The sequence below is a fragment of the Branchiostoma lanceolatum genome, chromosome 11 (assembly GCF_035083965.1).
Source record: "Branchiostoma lanceolatum isolate klBraLanc5 chromosome 11, klBraLanc5.hap2, whole genome shotgun sequence".
Taxonomy (NCBI): domain Eukaryota; kingdom Metazoa; phylum Chordata; class Leptocardii; order Amphioxiformes; family Branchiostomatidae; genus Branchiostoma; species Branchiostoma lanceolatum.
The window spans coordinates 9,818,234-9,833,398 of record NC_089732.1 but is presented as its reverse complement, the minus strand read 5'-3'; the positions used below and the strand labels follow the sequence as shown (position 1 = coordinate 9,833,398).

General features: G+C 42.3%; 1 protein-coding gene across 4 annotated transcripts in view; it reads right to left on the bottom strand.

Annotated features, from left to right (window-relative positions):
- LOC136444765 (KN motif and ankyrin repeat domain-containing protein 1-like) overlaps positions 1-15,165 on the bottom strand; it is a 50,684-nt gene that overhangs the window by 6,622 nt on the left and 28,897 nt on the right. For 2 of the 4 annotated variants that reach the window (XM_066442496.1, XM_066442500.1), the window contains exons 3-8: positions 6,680-6,788; positions 2,936-5,392; positions 2,502-2,619; positions 1,649-1,867; positions 1,245-1,277; positions 901-988 (exon numbers count right to left, since the gene is read on the bottom strand). In XM_066442496.1, the coding sequence (XP_066298593.1) occupies positions 901-988; positions 1,245-1,277; positions 1,649-1,867; positions 2,502-2,619; positions 2,936-5,392; positions 6,680-6,728 (2,964 nt within the window). In that variant the 5' untranslated portion in view covers positions 6,729-6,788. Of the gene's footprint in view, positions 1-900; positions 989-1,244; positions 1,278-1,648; positions 1,868-2,501; positions 2,620-2,935; positions 5,393-6,679; positions 6,789-11,605; positions 11,744-15,165 lie in introns of those variants that run through there. The other 2 variants (XM_066442497.1, XM_066442498.1) reach the window with 2 other exon arrangements.

The window sequence follows — 15,165 nt, the reverse complement described above, 5'->3', positions numbered from 1 at the left end:
TACAGAAAACACATGTTGCTGTTAAAAGTACTGTGTTTGGAAACAAGTTTGTTCAAATTTTCAGACACAAGAAAACAATTATAGAGATTTATTCTGTCCCCTTTTGAAAATGAAACACAGCAGGCTAGCCGCTGGTCCTTACAATTTTGAAATTCCACCACTGCCTAATGATAGCTTCAACCTGGCTTTTCATACTGAATTTAATACTGAATTATTCTCCAGGCCTTGGCATTCTTTCCTAGAGACAACATATTCAGTGTTCTCTTTTCCAGATTGACAGTGTTTTGACAACATCTAGGGGTAACCAGGACATCTGTTAATCTTAGTATGAAACCTTCTAGTTATGATGATGATAACATCCTTCCGCTAAACCATTCTCCAAACTTCTATATTTTGCCAGAAACAATGTTTTCACAGTACCCTTTGCCAAAGTTTCATAAGCATATTAAGACAACTAGTAGGTATCCTTCTGTATCAAGAGACCATGGTAGCTCCCTGGAGGTTGGCAAGGCTGTGAGTCATATTGGGAGTGGCTTATATGTAAGCCATATCTTGGCATTACATGAGACTACAATCAGAATTCAGATACAAGATATCAAAGATCTTATACATTCATGAAATACTGTTCTTCGAGTTCTTATGAATTCCTTGTCTTATTCATTGTGAATTTCTTGCTTGTTCTGTCTATGCATTTTCCTGCCTTCCTGCTGGACTATGGGACCTGGGCCAAACTAGCATTTTAATCCTGCAAGTCTCCAGTTACACCATTTTCTGCCATCCAGGCAAACCTTGGACCTTGGCCAGCGGGATCAAACTTGCACACATACCAAGACAATCAAACAAACAAACAAACCGAAAACAAAGAACTGAAAGAAGGGTGAATTTTGGGGATGTGCGTACCAGTTCCCGAGGCGGTACAGACTTGGGCGTGGTGACGTGCTTCTCCAGAACTCCGCAGGCCTCCTGCAGTTCCTCACTCAACTCATACCTGCAAGAAACAGGACATGGTCAGCACAAGTATGGGGCAAAATCAGCACAAGTATGGGGCAAAATCAGCACAATATCGGGGCAAAATCAGCACAATATCAGGGCAAAATCAGCATGAGTACAGGGAAAAATCAGCATAACAACAGGACATTATCAGTACACAGTTAGCACAAGTGCTGGTCCAAATCAACAACAGAACATTATCAGTACAAAAGTTACAAGGAGGAGGATAAAGAAAGGCCGCCACCACAACTTACGTTTCCTTGAGTTCCCTGCTCACCAGCAGATCACTACAAGAGAACAAACCCAAATCACTCCCAAACACAGAAGGATGAAAACACCAGTGTTTCAACAAAAGAACCAGGTAAGGTTTTAACTCATGCAGTTAGGTAACTTAGGAAAAGCATGGTTAGACTTTAGCAGCAGAAAAGTTAGTTTGAACACCATGCTTTGGTTGGAGGTCATTGTAGCGTCTTACTTACCTGTTTAACCTTTAGCACACTGAAGTAGCCTTTTGGCATCCCATTCTCTATTGGTTACAGGGTTAGGCAGCAGGGAGAAGGTTAAAGCATAGTTACATCAGTAACTCCAGGGAAGAATTAGCACACAAATTTCTGGTAGCGCCATTGGCAAGATTTCAAAGTGCAGCAGTAGTACTCACGTTTCTTTTATGTCTTCACAGATGATTTCGGAGGAGGATATCGTCTTGACGCCCTTTTTGCCCTGGTCTTCCTTGCCCTTCTTGATGACCTTGCCCAGTTCGCAGTTGTAGCCTCCCTCGTCCGAGGACTCCTCCTCGGAGCTGCTGCTGTCCTCGTCGTCCGTCTCGTCTTCGGAGCTCTCCTCGGAGCTTGAGTCCTCGCTACTGCTCTCATCATGGCTGCAAGAATACATAAAGTTGAATTTCGATTCAACATGTGACAAAAAAAAATTGCCCAACAAAAGTGCCCAATTTCCTCATCTTACCAGAAATTGGGGCGAAGAGGGGAAATCAGTAAGTAATTTCTTTCATTTGGTAGTAAGTTTATTAAAGAGTCAGCAAATCGGGACTCGAATAGAAATATTCTAAGTTAACGTGTCACCAGAGCAAAACTCCTTCATACTTTTTGGTAGGGAACCATGATCAAGGCATATCAAACATTAACTATAGATAGATAAATAGTGTTCACACACACAACGACAAGCAACTGGATGAAATCTGGAAATGGTCAAGACATTTCAGGTAGTGTCCACTACCTTTTGTCAGTGACACTGAATAAGATCTGTCAAACAGCAGGTTTTTGACCATGAATTATGAATTGATATGCTAATAGAATTAAGACCTTACTAGCATATCAAAATATAGTTTGTGTTTAAAAACCTGCTGTTTGACAGATCTTGTTCAGTGTCATTGACGAAAGGTAGTGGACGCTACCTGAAATGTCTGATGGTTTCCAAATTTTATCCAGTTGCCTGAGTAACTACTGTTTGGCTTATATTAACTGTGTGGTCTAGAGAAATGTCCCCATCCTCACCCATTGCCGTTGACACCCACAAACTGTATCTCCTTCTTGATGTTTACTTTCTTGGTGGAGTGCTTTCCCTTCAAGCACGACCGTAACGGCCGCAAGTTGGAGATGGCAGGGCTCGAGCCTTCAGGTGGGAAATGGAGAAAAAAAGAGTCTTTAACCTTAAGATAGTAACAGGGAACAAAAACATACAAAATATGCCATAAACAAATGTTAATGTTTGCCCAAAACAAAAAGCTTGAACTTATTTTTCCTCCTTTGCTGTCTAGCATGGTTATACATATATTTGTATTCAATAGGGTTAAGAAGGCACAAAATCTTTGTTACCTTGGTACAATATTTCTATGCATATTTTGATTTCACTTTTGGTGTCAATTTTTTTGCACAACCATTATTTTTGTGTCAGCACCTTCATTGATCCCCCCATAACGACCACTTACCAGGTGACAGCGCATGTTTGTTTTCAAATCCATCCCCGGCCTCTAAAGACTCTTTCTCTTCATCCTCCTCCTTTTTATCCTTCACTTCACCATCCAGCTCCTCGTAACCATCCTGAGGCCTAACCGTGACAACTGTCTCCCTGACAACCGTCTCCCTGACAACCTGGCGCACAGGCTGTACTTCTGCCACCTGAGGTTCTGTTGTCTTAATAATACTCGCCTGTTGGAGAGGAGGGATCATGTCTTCTTCATCCTCCACTTCATCGCTACTGGAGCTCTCTACAATCTCCAGTGGCGGACGCGCCGCAGTTACGGAGGAAACAACGTTCACGGTTTTCTCTTCCTGCATTTGGACTGGAAGTTTAACATCCTCCAACGGAAATACGGAGTCTTCTCCAACTCCGATGTCTTTCGTTTCGGTTTGGTCCTTCCCTGAGTCTGTTTCCTCGATAACAGAATCGTCTCCGGTGCTGGCGTCGCTTTGCTCGACCTTCGCGAGAACGGAGACTGACTTCTGATTCCAGTTTGCCAAGGTCGCGCAGCCGATACTCCTGGTTTTGAGGTTGCTACACTTGTCACAGACGGTGTCGTTGATGGTACAGCGTCCGACACCCACCGTTTTGCTCTCCATGTTATTGCAACGATCACATATTGTGTCCTTAATACTACACGCTCCCACTGCGACGGTCTTTGTCTTAACATCCGCGCAGCGGTCGCACAGAAGGTCCTTCACTGAAAAATTCCCAACTGCCACCGTTTTCAGATTCACGGCTACGGTATTGGTAACCTTATCAATGGTATTGATAACGGGTGTGTTTGTAGAAACAGAGACAGTCTCTGCCAGGGGTTTCTGCTGCTCAGAGACGGAGCCATTCCCTACCCCAACTGTCCGAACGTCTTTTGTTTCCGGGATGTCTACAATCACTCCGATGCTTCGGGTGGCGTGTTTGGTTTTTTGTTTCTTTACCACCTCGGGTTCCGTTGTCATGCCAACATCACGGGATTCTGTGTGGTTGCCAACTGCAACGGCCCTCTGCTCCACTGAAACCCCCACGCCAACTTCCGATGTCTCCACAGCTGCTGTATTGCACTGGTTTTCTACGATTCCTAATTCCTGTTGAAGCAAGTCATTGGATATTCCTACCCCGACATGGCGCATCAGTGGGGAATAACCAACCCCGATGTCGCGAGACGGTACCGTAGTGTTGGTGCCCGCATCTACGCTTGTCCGCAAGGCACTATTGTAGCAAACGATATCTGAAAGACTGGTCGTGTCACCGACCGAGACGGATCGAAAGCTGCGGGGAGGGACTGGGGGAGGCACCTTGGGCTTCTTGCCGGCGCCGTTCTTTTCAGAAGGCTCTGGCGCATCTTTGCAGGCCTTCTGCTTTCCTTGCTCTGCCTGTTGCTCCTTCCATTGCTGCTCCAGCATCTGAAACGATCCTGTGCTTAGCGATCTTCGATGCAATCTCTTCGTACCGTCTTTGTCATCATCCCGCTTCTCCCGTCTGTTGGTGTCTTCGGGTTTGAGATTTTGCTCACCGTTTTTTGACTTGAGTTGCATGACGAGCAGACGCTTCTCTTCCTTCAGGACAGAAATCTTGACCTGTAAGACGGGGATTTCTTTCACCTGTTCCTCCAGGACCTTTATTCTCTTCAGACTGGCAGCGATCTGTTCTCGGATGCCCTGCAACATGGCAGAGTTCACTGAAGGCTGCGGGGTTGACGCACCTGAACCGCGCGAAGAACTGCCCGGGGACAGAAGTGAGGCGGGAGTCTGCACTCCCAGGCTGTGCTTTGTCTCCCCGGCGGACATTTCACTGTGCGGAGAAAACTGGCCAGAACTGGACTGCGTGGAGAGCTGGGACGACAGAGAACTGGACGACCCACTGTTGCTCTGATTGGCCAGCGCAGCGGGCATCGTGAACACGCTGTTCGAGTTTGGTGAGGTAAAAGGTATTGGGAGGTCGCCTGGCAAAGACGGTCTCCGTGTAGACGAGTTGTAGCCATACACAGAGCTGGCGTTTTCCCGTGGATCTGGAACTGTTTGTTTCATAGTCGTTGCCGTTGTTGTTTCCGGTATGGAATTATTTGCTGATGACAAGGAAGTGTTGACAGAGAGGGGGGAAATGGGCGAGGGAGGCACTACGGACGTATGTCTCGGTAGACCACTTTGCTGCGAGTTCAGATAGAAGCCCCGCGGTAAGGTATTAGCACGGTAATCCATGGCAGGCGGTCCTCCGGGAGATTTAGGTTTCCTGGGTCTCACGATCTTTGGGATGTTGCTCCCCTTGGTGATGTCGTCGCAGTACTTTAGGAAGTCCAGGTCGATGTGGTACCCGTACGGACAACACGTGCACTTCCCGTCGGGCGACAGGTCCACCTTGGGGTTGGCCTCGGGGGTGTCAGACTCCATGTCTCCGAAGCCCGACTCAGCATCTGCTGGTTTCTCAACGTCTGGAAAAAGAGGAAAGAAACGTTACAAACAAGAACGTGAATACAGTCCTTTTCAATATTTCTGGGAAATAAAAGGGAGGGTTCCACAATATCTTTCAGTTTTACACTTATTCATAACTTCTGTTTGATTTTACATTGATAAATTCACATTGATTTTACATCATGATAAAACATTTTAAGTAAACAGTGTTAGAAAATAGAGAAAGAGTCCTTGAGCAGCCAGGCTAAGGCTGGGTTTACACACACGTTTTGGAGTCTACTTTGGGACTGTGCAAGGAGAACCCTAGGCCATTCAAGTATGAAAACTCCACTTGAGCAGCCCAAAGCTCCTCACACACAGCCCGAGTCAACTCCAAAAACCTGTGTGTAAATCGGGCCTAAGAGACACAGTGGAGAAGTCATTGATCTTCCCGCCATATTTTGTGTAAACACCATCTGACAGAATAAACCTGGACCTGTGCTTAGGAGTGCAGGGGATAAATAAAGCAGAGAATACTTAAAGTTCCAGATTAAGGTTGTCTAGCCTCTATGGTAGGAATGTGCACCTTAAAAATTTTCAGGTACAGGTTCGGACCCGAACATGAACCTAAATAAATTTGGTCAGTTATCTGTAAGTAACACATGTAGCCAACTGTCTTTTTTTAGTGATAAATTGTCATCTTTGTATGAGGATTTACATTTTGAATATCAAAAGAAGGATTTACAAGTTTTCTTATTTCTCATGAGCAAGATTGTCAAAATTGTAATTTCTGACACAGGATTTACCTAACTTTTAAGGAAGAAAAATGGTGTCCACAAGTGTTTTAGTTTGTTCAGATACAGGTATACTTGATGTTCTGGTCAGGACCTGTACATGTACCTGAACAATTCACATGTACAGATACATGTCAATGATTTAGGTACACAGCCCTACTCTTTGGTTAGCGTGTTTAACTCCACTGTTCCGGAGTTCGCACATATGGTTGCCATGGGTTGATATGTCATGTTTCCAATCGAAACTGTTCTGCTTTCCTGTTTCGCACACGTTTCCAATTTGACTTCAATATTGCAGTCTTAACAGTGTTTCATTCATCTAACAGTTTCTGTTAACAAATTCATTCATCTATCAGTTCCTGTTAATGTTTCTAAGGTCTGTGACAACAAATTATCCCCAGCAGTGAGAGTTTGTGTTACACAAACTTTGCCAACCATTCACAGAAACGTATTAGCAATGCCAACTCAATCTCGCTCACATTTTTTCAGAACCACCAGTAAGAAGTAAGAAGAAACAGTGACTCGTCAACATACCTTTGTCCCTCATGGTAGCATAGTCGACAGTCGAGGTAGCTTTCCTCATGTTGGCACAGCGAATTGTACTTCAACACTTAGTCCCTCCGGTCGCTGGTAGGTTCATCTTCTGCAAACACACAAAAACACAGCCTTGTCAGTTGTTTTCACAATCACAACTTGTCCAGAATAATAGAAATAGCAGCTTGCTTTTGACAGAATTGTATGCAAGATCAGAATGTGTGCTTCATACACAGCAGGCAATTGAATAAGTAAACGTTGCTGAAATGCTCCTGGCCCTGAGCGAACGACCGTTATCTTGATCAGAAGGGCACTAACTGGCTGACCTATATCACAAAGCCTGCATGTCGGCTGACCTGAAATACCACCGCCAAGCAGATCAACCCCTACTTACACGGACGCTCACAGACAACTGTTGCTCCTAATTCTCCTAATCGTAGCTACCAGCAAAATCCTCCCAAACTCCTCATCCCCAACTCAAGGCATAATCAAGGGGTCTTTGTTAAAGGTTAGAGGTCCAAGGGATGCTGGCGGTTGGGGCGGAAGTTTTACAAGAAACACCCCCAACGGATCCAGCCTATCCGCATGGCAAACAACAGCCCAAGCAGAAATCGTTCCAATCATTCCATGCAATGGATGACCGCCATTTTGTGCCAACCTTCCGTGGTTGCCGGGACGACTACCTTTCAAGCCAGCCTCCCTGATTTCCATGGCTCCTATTTTTAGAGCGTGTGTCAGAAATTGCCAAGGATTTCTCTGGGTGGACCATGCTGGTCTCCACATTACCATGCCATCAAGTGCTGTTACCCTGGCAATATGGATGATTAGTCCACTATCGAAGGATCTTAATTGTGCCAATTTTGTAGTGTGCAGTTAGCTCGGAAAACAGGGAAAACGGTAGATGACTACAGTGTAAACAAACAGTACATTCACAGAGATTTAGATGTAAGCCTGGTTAAACCAGTAGTTCATTAATGGAAGAGGTGCTAAGTCGTTAGGGTGACGGAGCACGAAAACCCTTTCAAAGTGTCACCATAATTGCTTTAATTTGCCAGAGATAATCAGCTGATTTTTTTCCTCCTTTCCATACCTTTTAGGAAATAATAATAATACTTCCCATTCAGATGTAAATCCCGCAGACTTATTACCAACATGCTTTGTTATCATTGATAAAACAGTTTTAGCCAGGACCACACAGGGTAAATGCCAAAACTACATTTGCATACTTTTCTATTATCTTATCTTGAAAGGAAAACAATACATCTGTAAGCACCAATTAAACATCTAATCACGTAATGAAAGTTCCCTAATAGATATAATCAAACTCTTTCTTTTTACATATAAGATACATACACGTGGAAAGAGTGAAAATGTACGAAAAGACTATGCAAATGTCCAACTAATAACACAGTGTGCATTGAGTCTTACATACTTTCATATGGCTATCACATGGCAGAGCCTTCTACCCAAACAATTTAGAAATATGTCTCAGAAAATATGGGGTTTGATTACCAAATGGTGATCAAGCATCACTGCAACAAACATTTGAATACTTTCAGCCGTAAAAAAAACATCTCCTATTCTTACTTACCAACTGACCTGTTGCAGACATGCCACACTAAGAAATTTTATCAACACATACTTGTAGCTCATGCTTACATACACACTTAGGGCTCGAAATACTAATCTACAATTGCATAAACTATTTCTAAATTACAGATACAAAAATAGAGAAATTTGAAACGGTAAAAAAATTCTGGCACAGTACTATGTGCTAGCCGACTGCTGCCCACCAGTGTCAGGGACCCCAGCAGCAGTATAACAAAATACTAGTACTAGATACTACTACTACTACTACTACTACTATTACTACTACTATGCTAGTTATCATAAACCAGTAGGCCAGGGACAATGTCGTTATTGCAGCTAACAGAAAAAAAGCATTTCAGGTGCTGACACTTCTTTAGAGAATGGAGTAACTGAGGTTTTCGACATACTAGTCTACCATTGCAAACAATTCCCTAGCCACAAACTTAAACCATTTAGTCTTGAGTGAAAGAAAAGTACATGTTTATTTGAGGAGCGGCATTGTTGTTCTGTGAATGCCACCAGGAGTAGTTTTCAGTTTAAGGAGTTCACCCCGTGACCCTTTTCTCCCCTTCTTAAAAATCTAACAATGACGCAGTAAGTGCTCACCAAGCTTTGACCTAAAGAAGTATTTTCCTACCATCATACGACACCAATTCACACACCTCAATCGCCCTGTGTCTTTCTTTTACAGGGGGAATCTATGTCAACAATTTTCGGCAGTATTGCAACAAACAAACTTAAAAGGTCTCCTTGTTTCTCGTGGAAGTCGGAGAGCTTGAAGAGCTACCTGAAGGCATTTGAGAGAAAGATGAAGAAGTGTGTTTAAACAAATAACAGCAATAGAGAGTGTCGAGTTTTCCACAACTTGTAATTTGAACGTCAGGTGTGCTGTCGTGGATGAGGCCTTTGAGTTTCGGAACCTTACAAAGGTGGCGAGGTTGATATGCAAAACAAATCGCCAGTGGATAATGAAAGAAAGTAAGTTGTCATCTGTTCATCACTGTGAACAGCAACATCAATCATCATATTCAGAAAGAGCTTTGCAAGCTCTGGAAATTGTTAGGTGGTTTAAACAGACGTTCTTGGGTAAAAAACACAAAGTTTATCATACTATAGGATGTTGCGATTTCCCAGGAGAGTTCTTTTACACTCTGAAGTGGTTTCAGGTAGCTACCTTTTCCAAAGTGTTTACATAGAAAACTGGCTAAAACAACATGGTCTGGATACTGTAGATCTGATGAAAGCATATCAATTTTACTCAATGATAATCCTTAGACCTTAATTAAGCATGACAGACTTACTTGTATAACAGATCACCTCTGCTCTGGACAAACATGGTACCCATTTCTATACCTATGTGGAGTGAGGAACGTTGTGTAAGGGCACAAGATCAGTCATATGACAGGATTGGAACCCAGGACCTCTGGGTTCTGGGCCAAACACCATGCCGTTGCGCCACACCACCCATATTCTTATTTTACAAGGCACACATATTGCCAACATGGCGGTTTTAAAATTCTAAAGGGCCCTGGGGGCAAACTGAAATAAACGGGTCATCCTGTCCTATATACCTGCAAAGTGTGCGTGCGCAAGTCTGTTCTAAACATGAAGTTATAACTAGAGAAACAGACTGCCGGCTGTGCACAAATATTTATGGACTCTGCGGAAGTTGTCTGTGGTTGGAAGATCACAGGAGGTCTTTTGTAGTCTGGTGCCCCTGGTGTTATAGTGTTGGTTTAACGGCATTCTTCATTCCTCTTACCAGGTTAGCAGGACGTTGTGAAAAACTGATCCAAATTTACAATATAGAAGGTGAAGTCCTTTGAACAGTGTTCTCAACAAGACAGGCATTTTTGCATCTTTGGACATCCTTTTCTTGTAGAAGAAACCTTCAATTGTGTTGGAGGTCTAATACATTTTTTCACATCATCAACATTGCCCAAAAACTTCAGAAAACTGTGTATATGAAGACAATATACTTACTTGCATTTCCATAGTTTTGAGATAAAATGTCCTTCTCAAAATTCAGGAAATAGCGTTTCAAACTGTTAGTATTTTCTTGTTGAGTTTTGGCTTTCTGATCTTGATAAGTTGATGCAATTTTCTTCTGTATACATTTTGTAGTTTACATAAGCTGTACACTATCATGTTCCCTAACCAGTTTTCTCATCCATACCATAAAAACAAAGAACACTGACCCAAAACTGTCTTTCCTCCCACAGAAATGTTCCGCCTGTTGAAACGTGGTTTACAAACAGTCTAGCAGTACTCTGTTATCCAAAGGGCCAGCATAGAATTTCAAATAAAGATACTTCTGTAAAATTCAGATGTTCCAACGTAACTTTTTACATGCTATTGTTACATGTACATTGTACAGTAGTTCTTTGTTGACAAATGATTGACGTCAAGCTCTCACCTTTACCACAGCAGACAGTACTCAATTACACCTCGTGTTAGGGATAAAACAGAACCACAAACAAATCTATAGGAAGAGAGAGGGCAGACTTGGCCCTGGAGTTATCTGACAATGCATAGATAATAGCGTGCAAACATATAAATCCTCTGTGTTTGCAGAAGTAAGACAACAATAGAAACTCTTCTCTGTACTATGGCCCCTAGCTCTGCGGGCACACAGCCTGTAACAACAGGCGAAATTATGTACCTTCTTGCAAAGATCAGGACTTCTTTCAAACAAGCTTCCGCTTGAAACAGATGTTTAAATCCTGAAAGTCTTACCGTAAGTAACGCCCCAAACCACTTCTTTCTTCTGAGACGAAAGTAAGAGACTTCATTTAACCCCTATAAAAACTATCATTATAGTTCGCTGAGATTTGAGAACAGACCATTTAACAAAGCCCCTTTCCCATTCTCGCTTAACCCACATGCGTGCCAGTGTTTGTTGATACTCGGGCGGTGTTTTTGTTGTTGGCTATGACAGTGGACAAAGACAAGACCAACATGCCTGCATTAAAATTACAGGCAAGGGACCCAACCAGCCCAGAGTTCATCGCTGCAGTGTCAATACTGCCTGATGTGAATTCCTCGCATGCCTACATATAGTCGCTGGTCCCTAGCTGGCCCAACTTATAGACCGCATCCTCTCTACCCCCAATACCAACCACAGATAGCCGGAAACTTATCTACAAAATCTAGGGACACAGTTAGAGAAGATAGTGGCAATACGGATGCAACAGTTTGACTAATATCTGGCTCAGTGACCCACAGCAAATGATCGCCTTGTTTAAACACTCTTCAAAGGGAAAATAAGTAGGCAAAACTTATACAGCAGCTTTACATAAACAGTCAAGAAAAGAGTTTGAAAGACTTCTAACTCACCCTAGTTGCTGTGGTTTGTGCTGGGGGCTGTATATTTGCAGGCTGGGAGAATAGGGGGCACAGATTGTCTGTTTGTGACTCAGAGAGAGGCTATGTTACTGGGGCCTGCCTAAAGGGATCATGACATCACATGTTTGTTGTGTACACGGAAGGTACCATTTCCCAGCGATGGGAGGGGGAGTTAATTGTCCAGGGGCATCATTTAGCATTGGTCCAACAATGACAGAAAAGGTGTGAAAAACACACTGTGTACTGTTATTCACACCAAAGTGTTATCTAAACATGTCTGGTCTTTACTATAATAAGGGGTGTGAAATAAGTTGAAGAACAAAACAATGTTTTCTTTATCAAATTAGTTGACACAAAGCAAAGCATGTTCACACCTGGATGGATATGTGCCTGCTTTTGTTTACTTTTTCTGAAAAGCTATTCATCTGGTAATTTTGAGGGATGTCTTTGCTATGACCTTGGGGTCATCTCCTGCCTAACTTGATAGTCTAAGGTTGACCTCTCCCACAAGGTCAACAGGCATGCTGACCCCTCAGTGCTTATCCTGGCAGAAAGGTAAACTTGTCTGATCATATTCTGCGGATGGCAGAAAGAAGACAGAATCTAGAGAAATTCCTACTGACTAAAAAATCTATATAGAAACCATAAAATCCAAGCCTTTCTTTTGGACATTGTATCTATCACCAAATAAAATTCTGTACATTTATATATATGTATACAAGGCCTGTGTTGGTCAATATTGACCATGGTAAAATCTTAATTCGTATCATCCCTACAGCATCCGCTAGGGCTAAAAAGAATGACAAATTTTGCCACACTCTTCTGTTCACTGTGCTCTGTAAGACAAATTCTGCATAATGTGCTCAGTAAGACAGTTGCCTCCTAAATTCCCCCTTATTTATTCACTCCCTCCCCAGCATTGATAATTTCTTGCTTTTGTTTTGTGTCTTAATTGTCCTTGACAGGATCCTAGGCACAATCAATTTTAGCGATCCACAAATTCGTTATCCTGCATTCCAAAGCTAGAACATTAGAAAACACTTCTGATCAGGAAATTACATCCAAGTTGTCTTATCTCAAACTTTACCCAGATAGTTCCTCATGACAGTTCGAAGTACATCCACTGATAAGATAAAACAGGAGAATATCTAGAGACACAGTTATTTTGTCTGCGCTGTTACTAACAGCTGATACTAACATCAAACAACAGTTAACCACCCTGTAATTAAATGCTTTCCAATGGTAAATGTTTGTTAAGGGTCTATAACAGGCAACAAGTATAATAAGGTTACCATAGCAACATGGTAAAATTACCTACTTTCATTGCATGGTCTCCAGACAGTTATTGGTTGTCTTCACTTGATTAGTGCCATTCCCAAGACAATATTGGATAATTACACTTGTCCCATGGGGACCAATACAAATTACCATTTCTTGTACTAATGAACTAAGGCTGTAACAGTTTTGATACAATGATTGTTTTTTTCTTCTTCTTCATATTGGCTTTACCATTACTGCTTTCTTCAAAGGATGTCATCCATAAAGTCAGTTTTATATAGCCTCACATAAACCTGATACAGCTGGTATCAGGGGTAGAAAATGAATTTTCTCCTTTTGATCAAAACATAGCATGATTGATGAAGGATCCGATGTGCTCAAAGTTATGACCACTGGATTTATGCCGCAATATATTCAGCTATATTTGTGTCTATAACTATTTCATCTACTTGACATTTTGGCCATTAGACTTAGTAAGCTATGTACATGTAATGGAAATACTGACTGAAACAGATAAAAACTTTTCTTCCTTTATTTGACTTATTTCATTTCTTTACTTATTGGCAAATGTTACCATACATTACACTGACTTTCAGGCAACATAGCTGGTTTTCCAGAGTCAACAATTTAAGGACAGACAGAAGTACACACTCTGGTAATCACAGATTGACAATTTACACATTTTCTTTGTTTGAAAAAGACTCCATGACTCTTGCAAATCTTACTTGTAGCTAGAACTAGAAAGAAGTGTGGAGAGACTACATAGTCCAGTCATCCTAACTATCTCTCAGACCTGTGTGAAGACCAGCACAATGTTGGGAATGTTGCGGAGAGATGACCCTTCCCGCGAGGTTGTCGTGCCTGACAGCTGTGGTAGTAGCAATATTGGCTTCACTGTGTGGGCCTGCACGTAGGGCAAGCGAGCTTCAAGTTCAGGTTTGCTGCTTGGAAAATTTTGATTGTTTACTTTGGTAAGAACCAACTGCAAAGTTGTAAGTTTAAGTGTCCTCTACCAGCTTGGTAAGGGATTGCATTCGTCATTTAAGATGGTGACGTAAAGCCGGCTGCCCCGTGTATGAGGGAGTTTCAGGCATTCAACATTTTTTACATTTCAAAAAGAGTAGGTAGGGCTAGGGGTGACCTGGTGTGCTTGGCTAAACTTGTGAGCCATTGCAAAGCCTACTAGCTAACGAAAAAGCGTCATGCTTCATCCTCATTCTGAGATTCAACCGCTTTACCTTTAACTGTTCCATTTTCCAATAAAGTTGTTCACAATCACACCAATTCCACCAGAAAAAAGGTATTAACAAACACCCACCTTTTTCAGTGATGCACAAACACATACCTCTAAGGAACGTTGTAGATCCAAATGAGATGAGCAACACCGTCAAAGACTGAATAAGAGTCTGATTCGAAGTAATGCCGTAACAGAAAGAAGGAAGTTGATTGGGTCGGTAAAGTAAAGCAAAGGTCCTAAAAGCAGCACGTTGGCCTTCATGCTTATTCACTACAAAATTGCCCCTGTATGCCGCTAAAGTCAAAAACAAATACCTTCAAGTAACGTTGTAGATCCATTTGAGATGAGCAACACCATCAAAGAATAAGAGGCTGATTCAAAGTAATGCCGTCACAGAAAGATGGAAGTTGAGTGGGTCGGGAAAGCAAAGCAAGGATCCTTAAAGCACTTTGGCCTTCACGCTTGTTTACTACAAAATTGCCCCCGTATGCCAGTAAAATCCGAGTCAACAGATGCAGGCATTAGAAGGGTCTAGATAAGTGTGGCGTGGGTGCCATCAGGACTAATATGGAGAATGACAAATACTTGCAACCTTTTTTATGTCCTGGCAATTTAAGCATCAAATCTGCAAGGCTTAGTGTGGAAATGTCACCCAAATGCCAAAACTGATAACATGCTTTTCTGGGAAATGGCAAACGTTAGTGGTATAATATGAGCATTCGACAAGTAAGAATTCAATTTGATGGTTCTTTCACAGTGGTGTCATATGCTGTTACATTTGTTTTCTTTCATTCTTTTGGTGTGTTTTGCTGTCTTTTAAATCATACTTTTACATCTTGCATCATATGCCAATTTTGAAATCAAGGGTCACACAAATCCAATTTTGGTCACTGTATGGTCGCTCAGCGATCCTTGTCTAGTGGAGAAAAGGTCAAAGCTTCCTCTACATTGTAGAACCCCCAAAACAAAGTAACAGTGGGAGAAACACTGCCCTTGCTGTAAACAGCTCCATTAATCCTCTTTGGTGTCAGTGGCC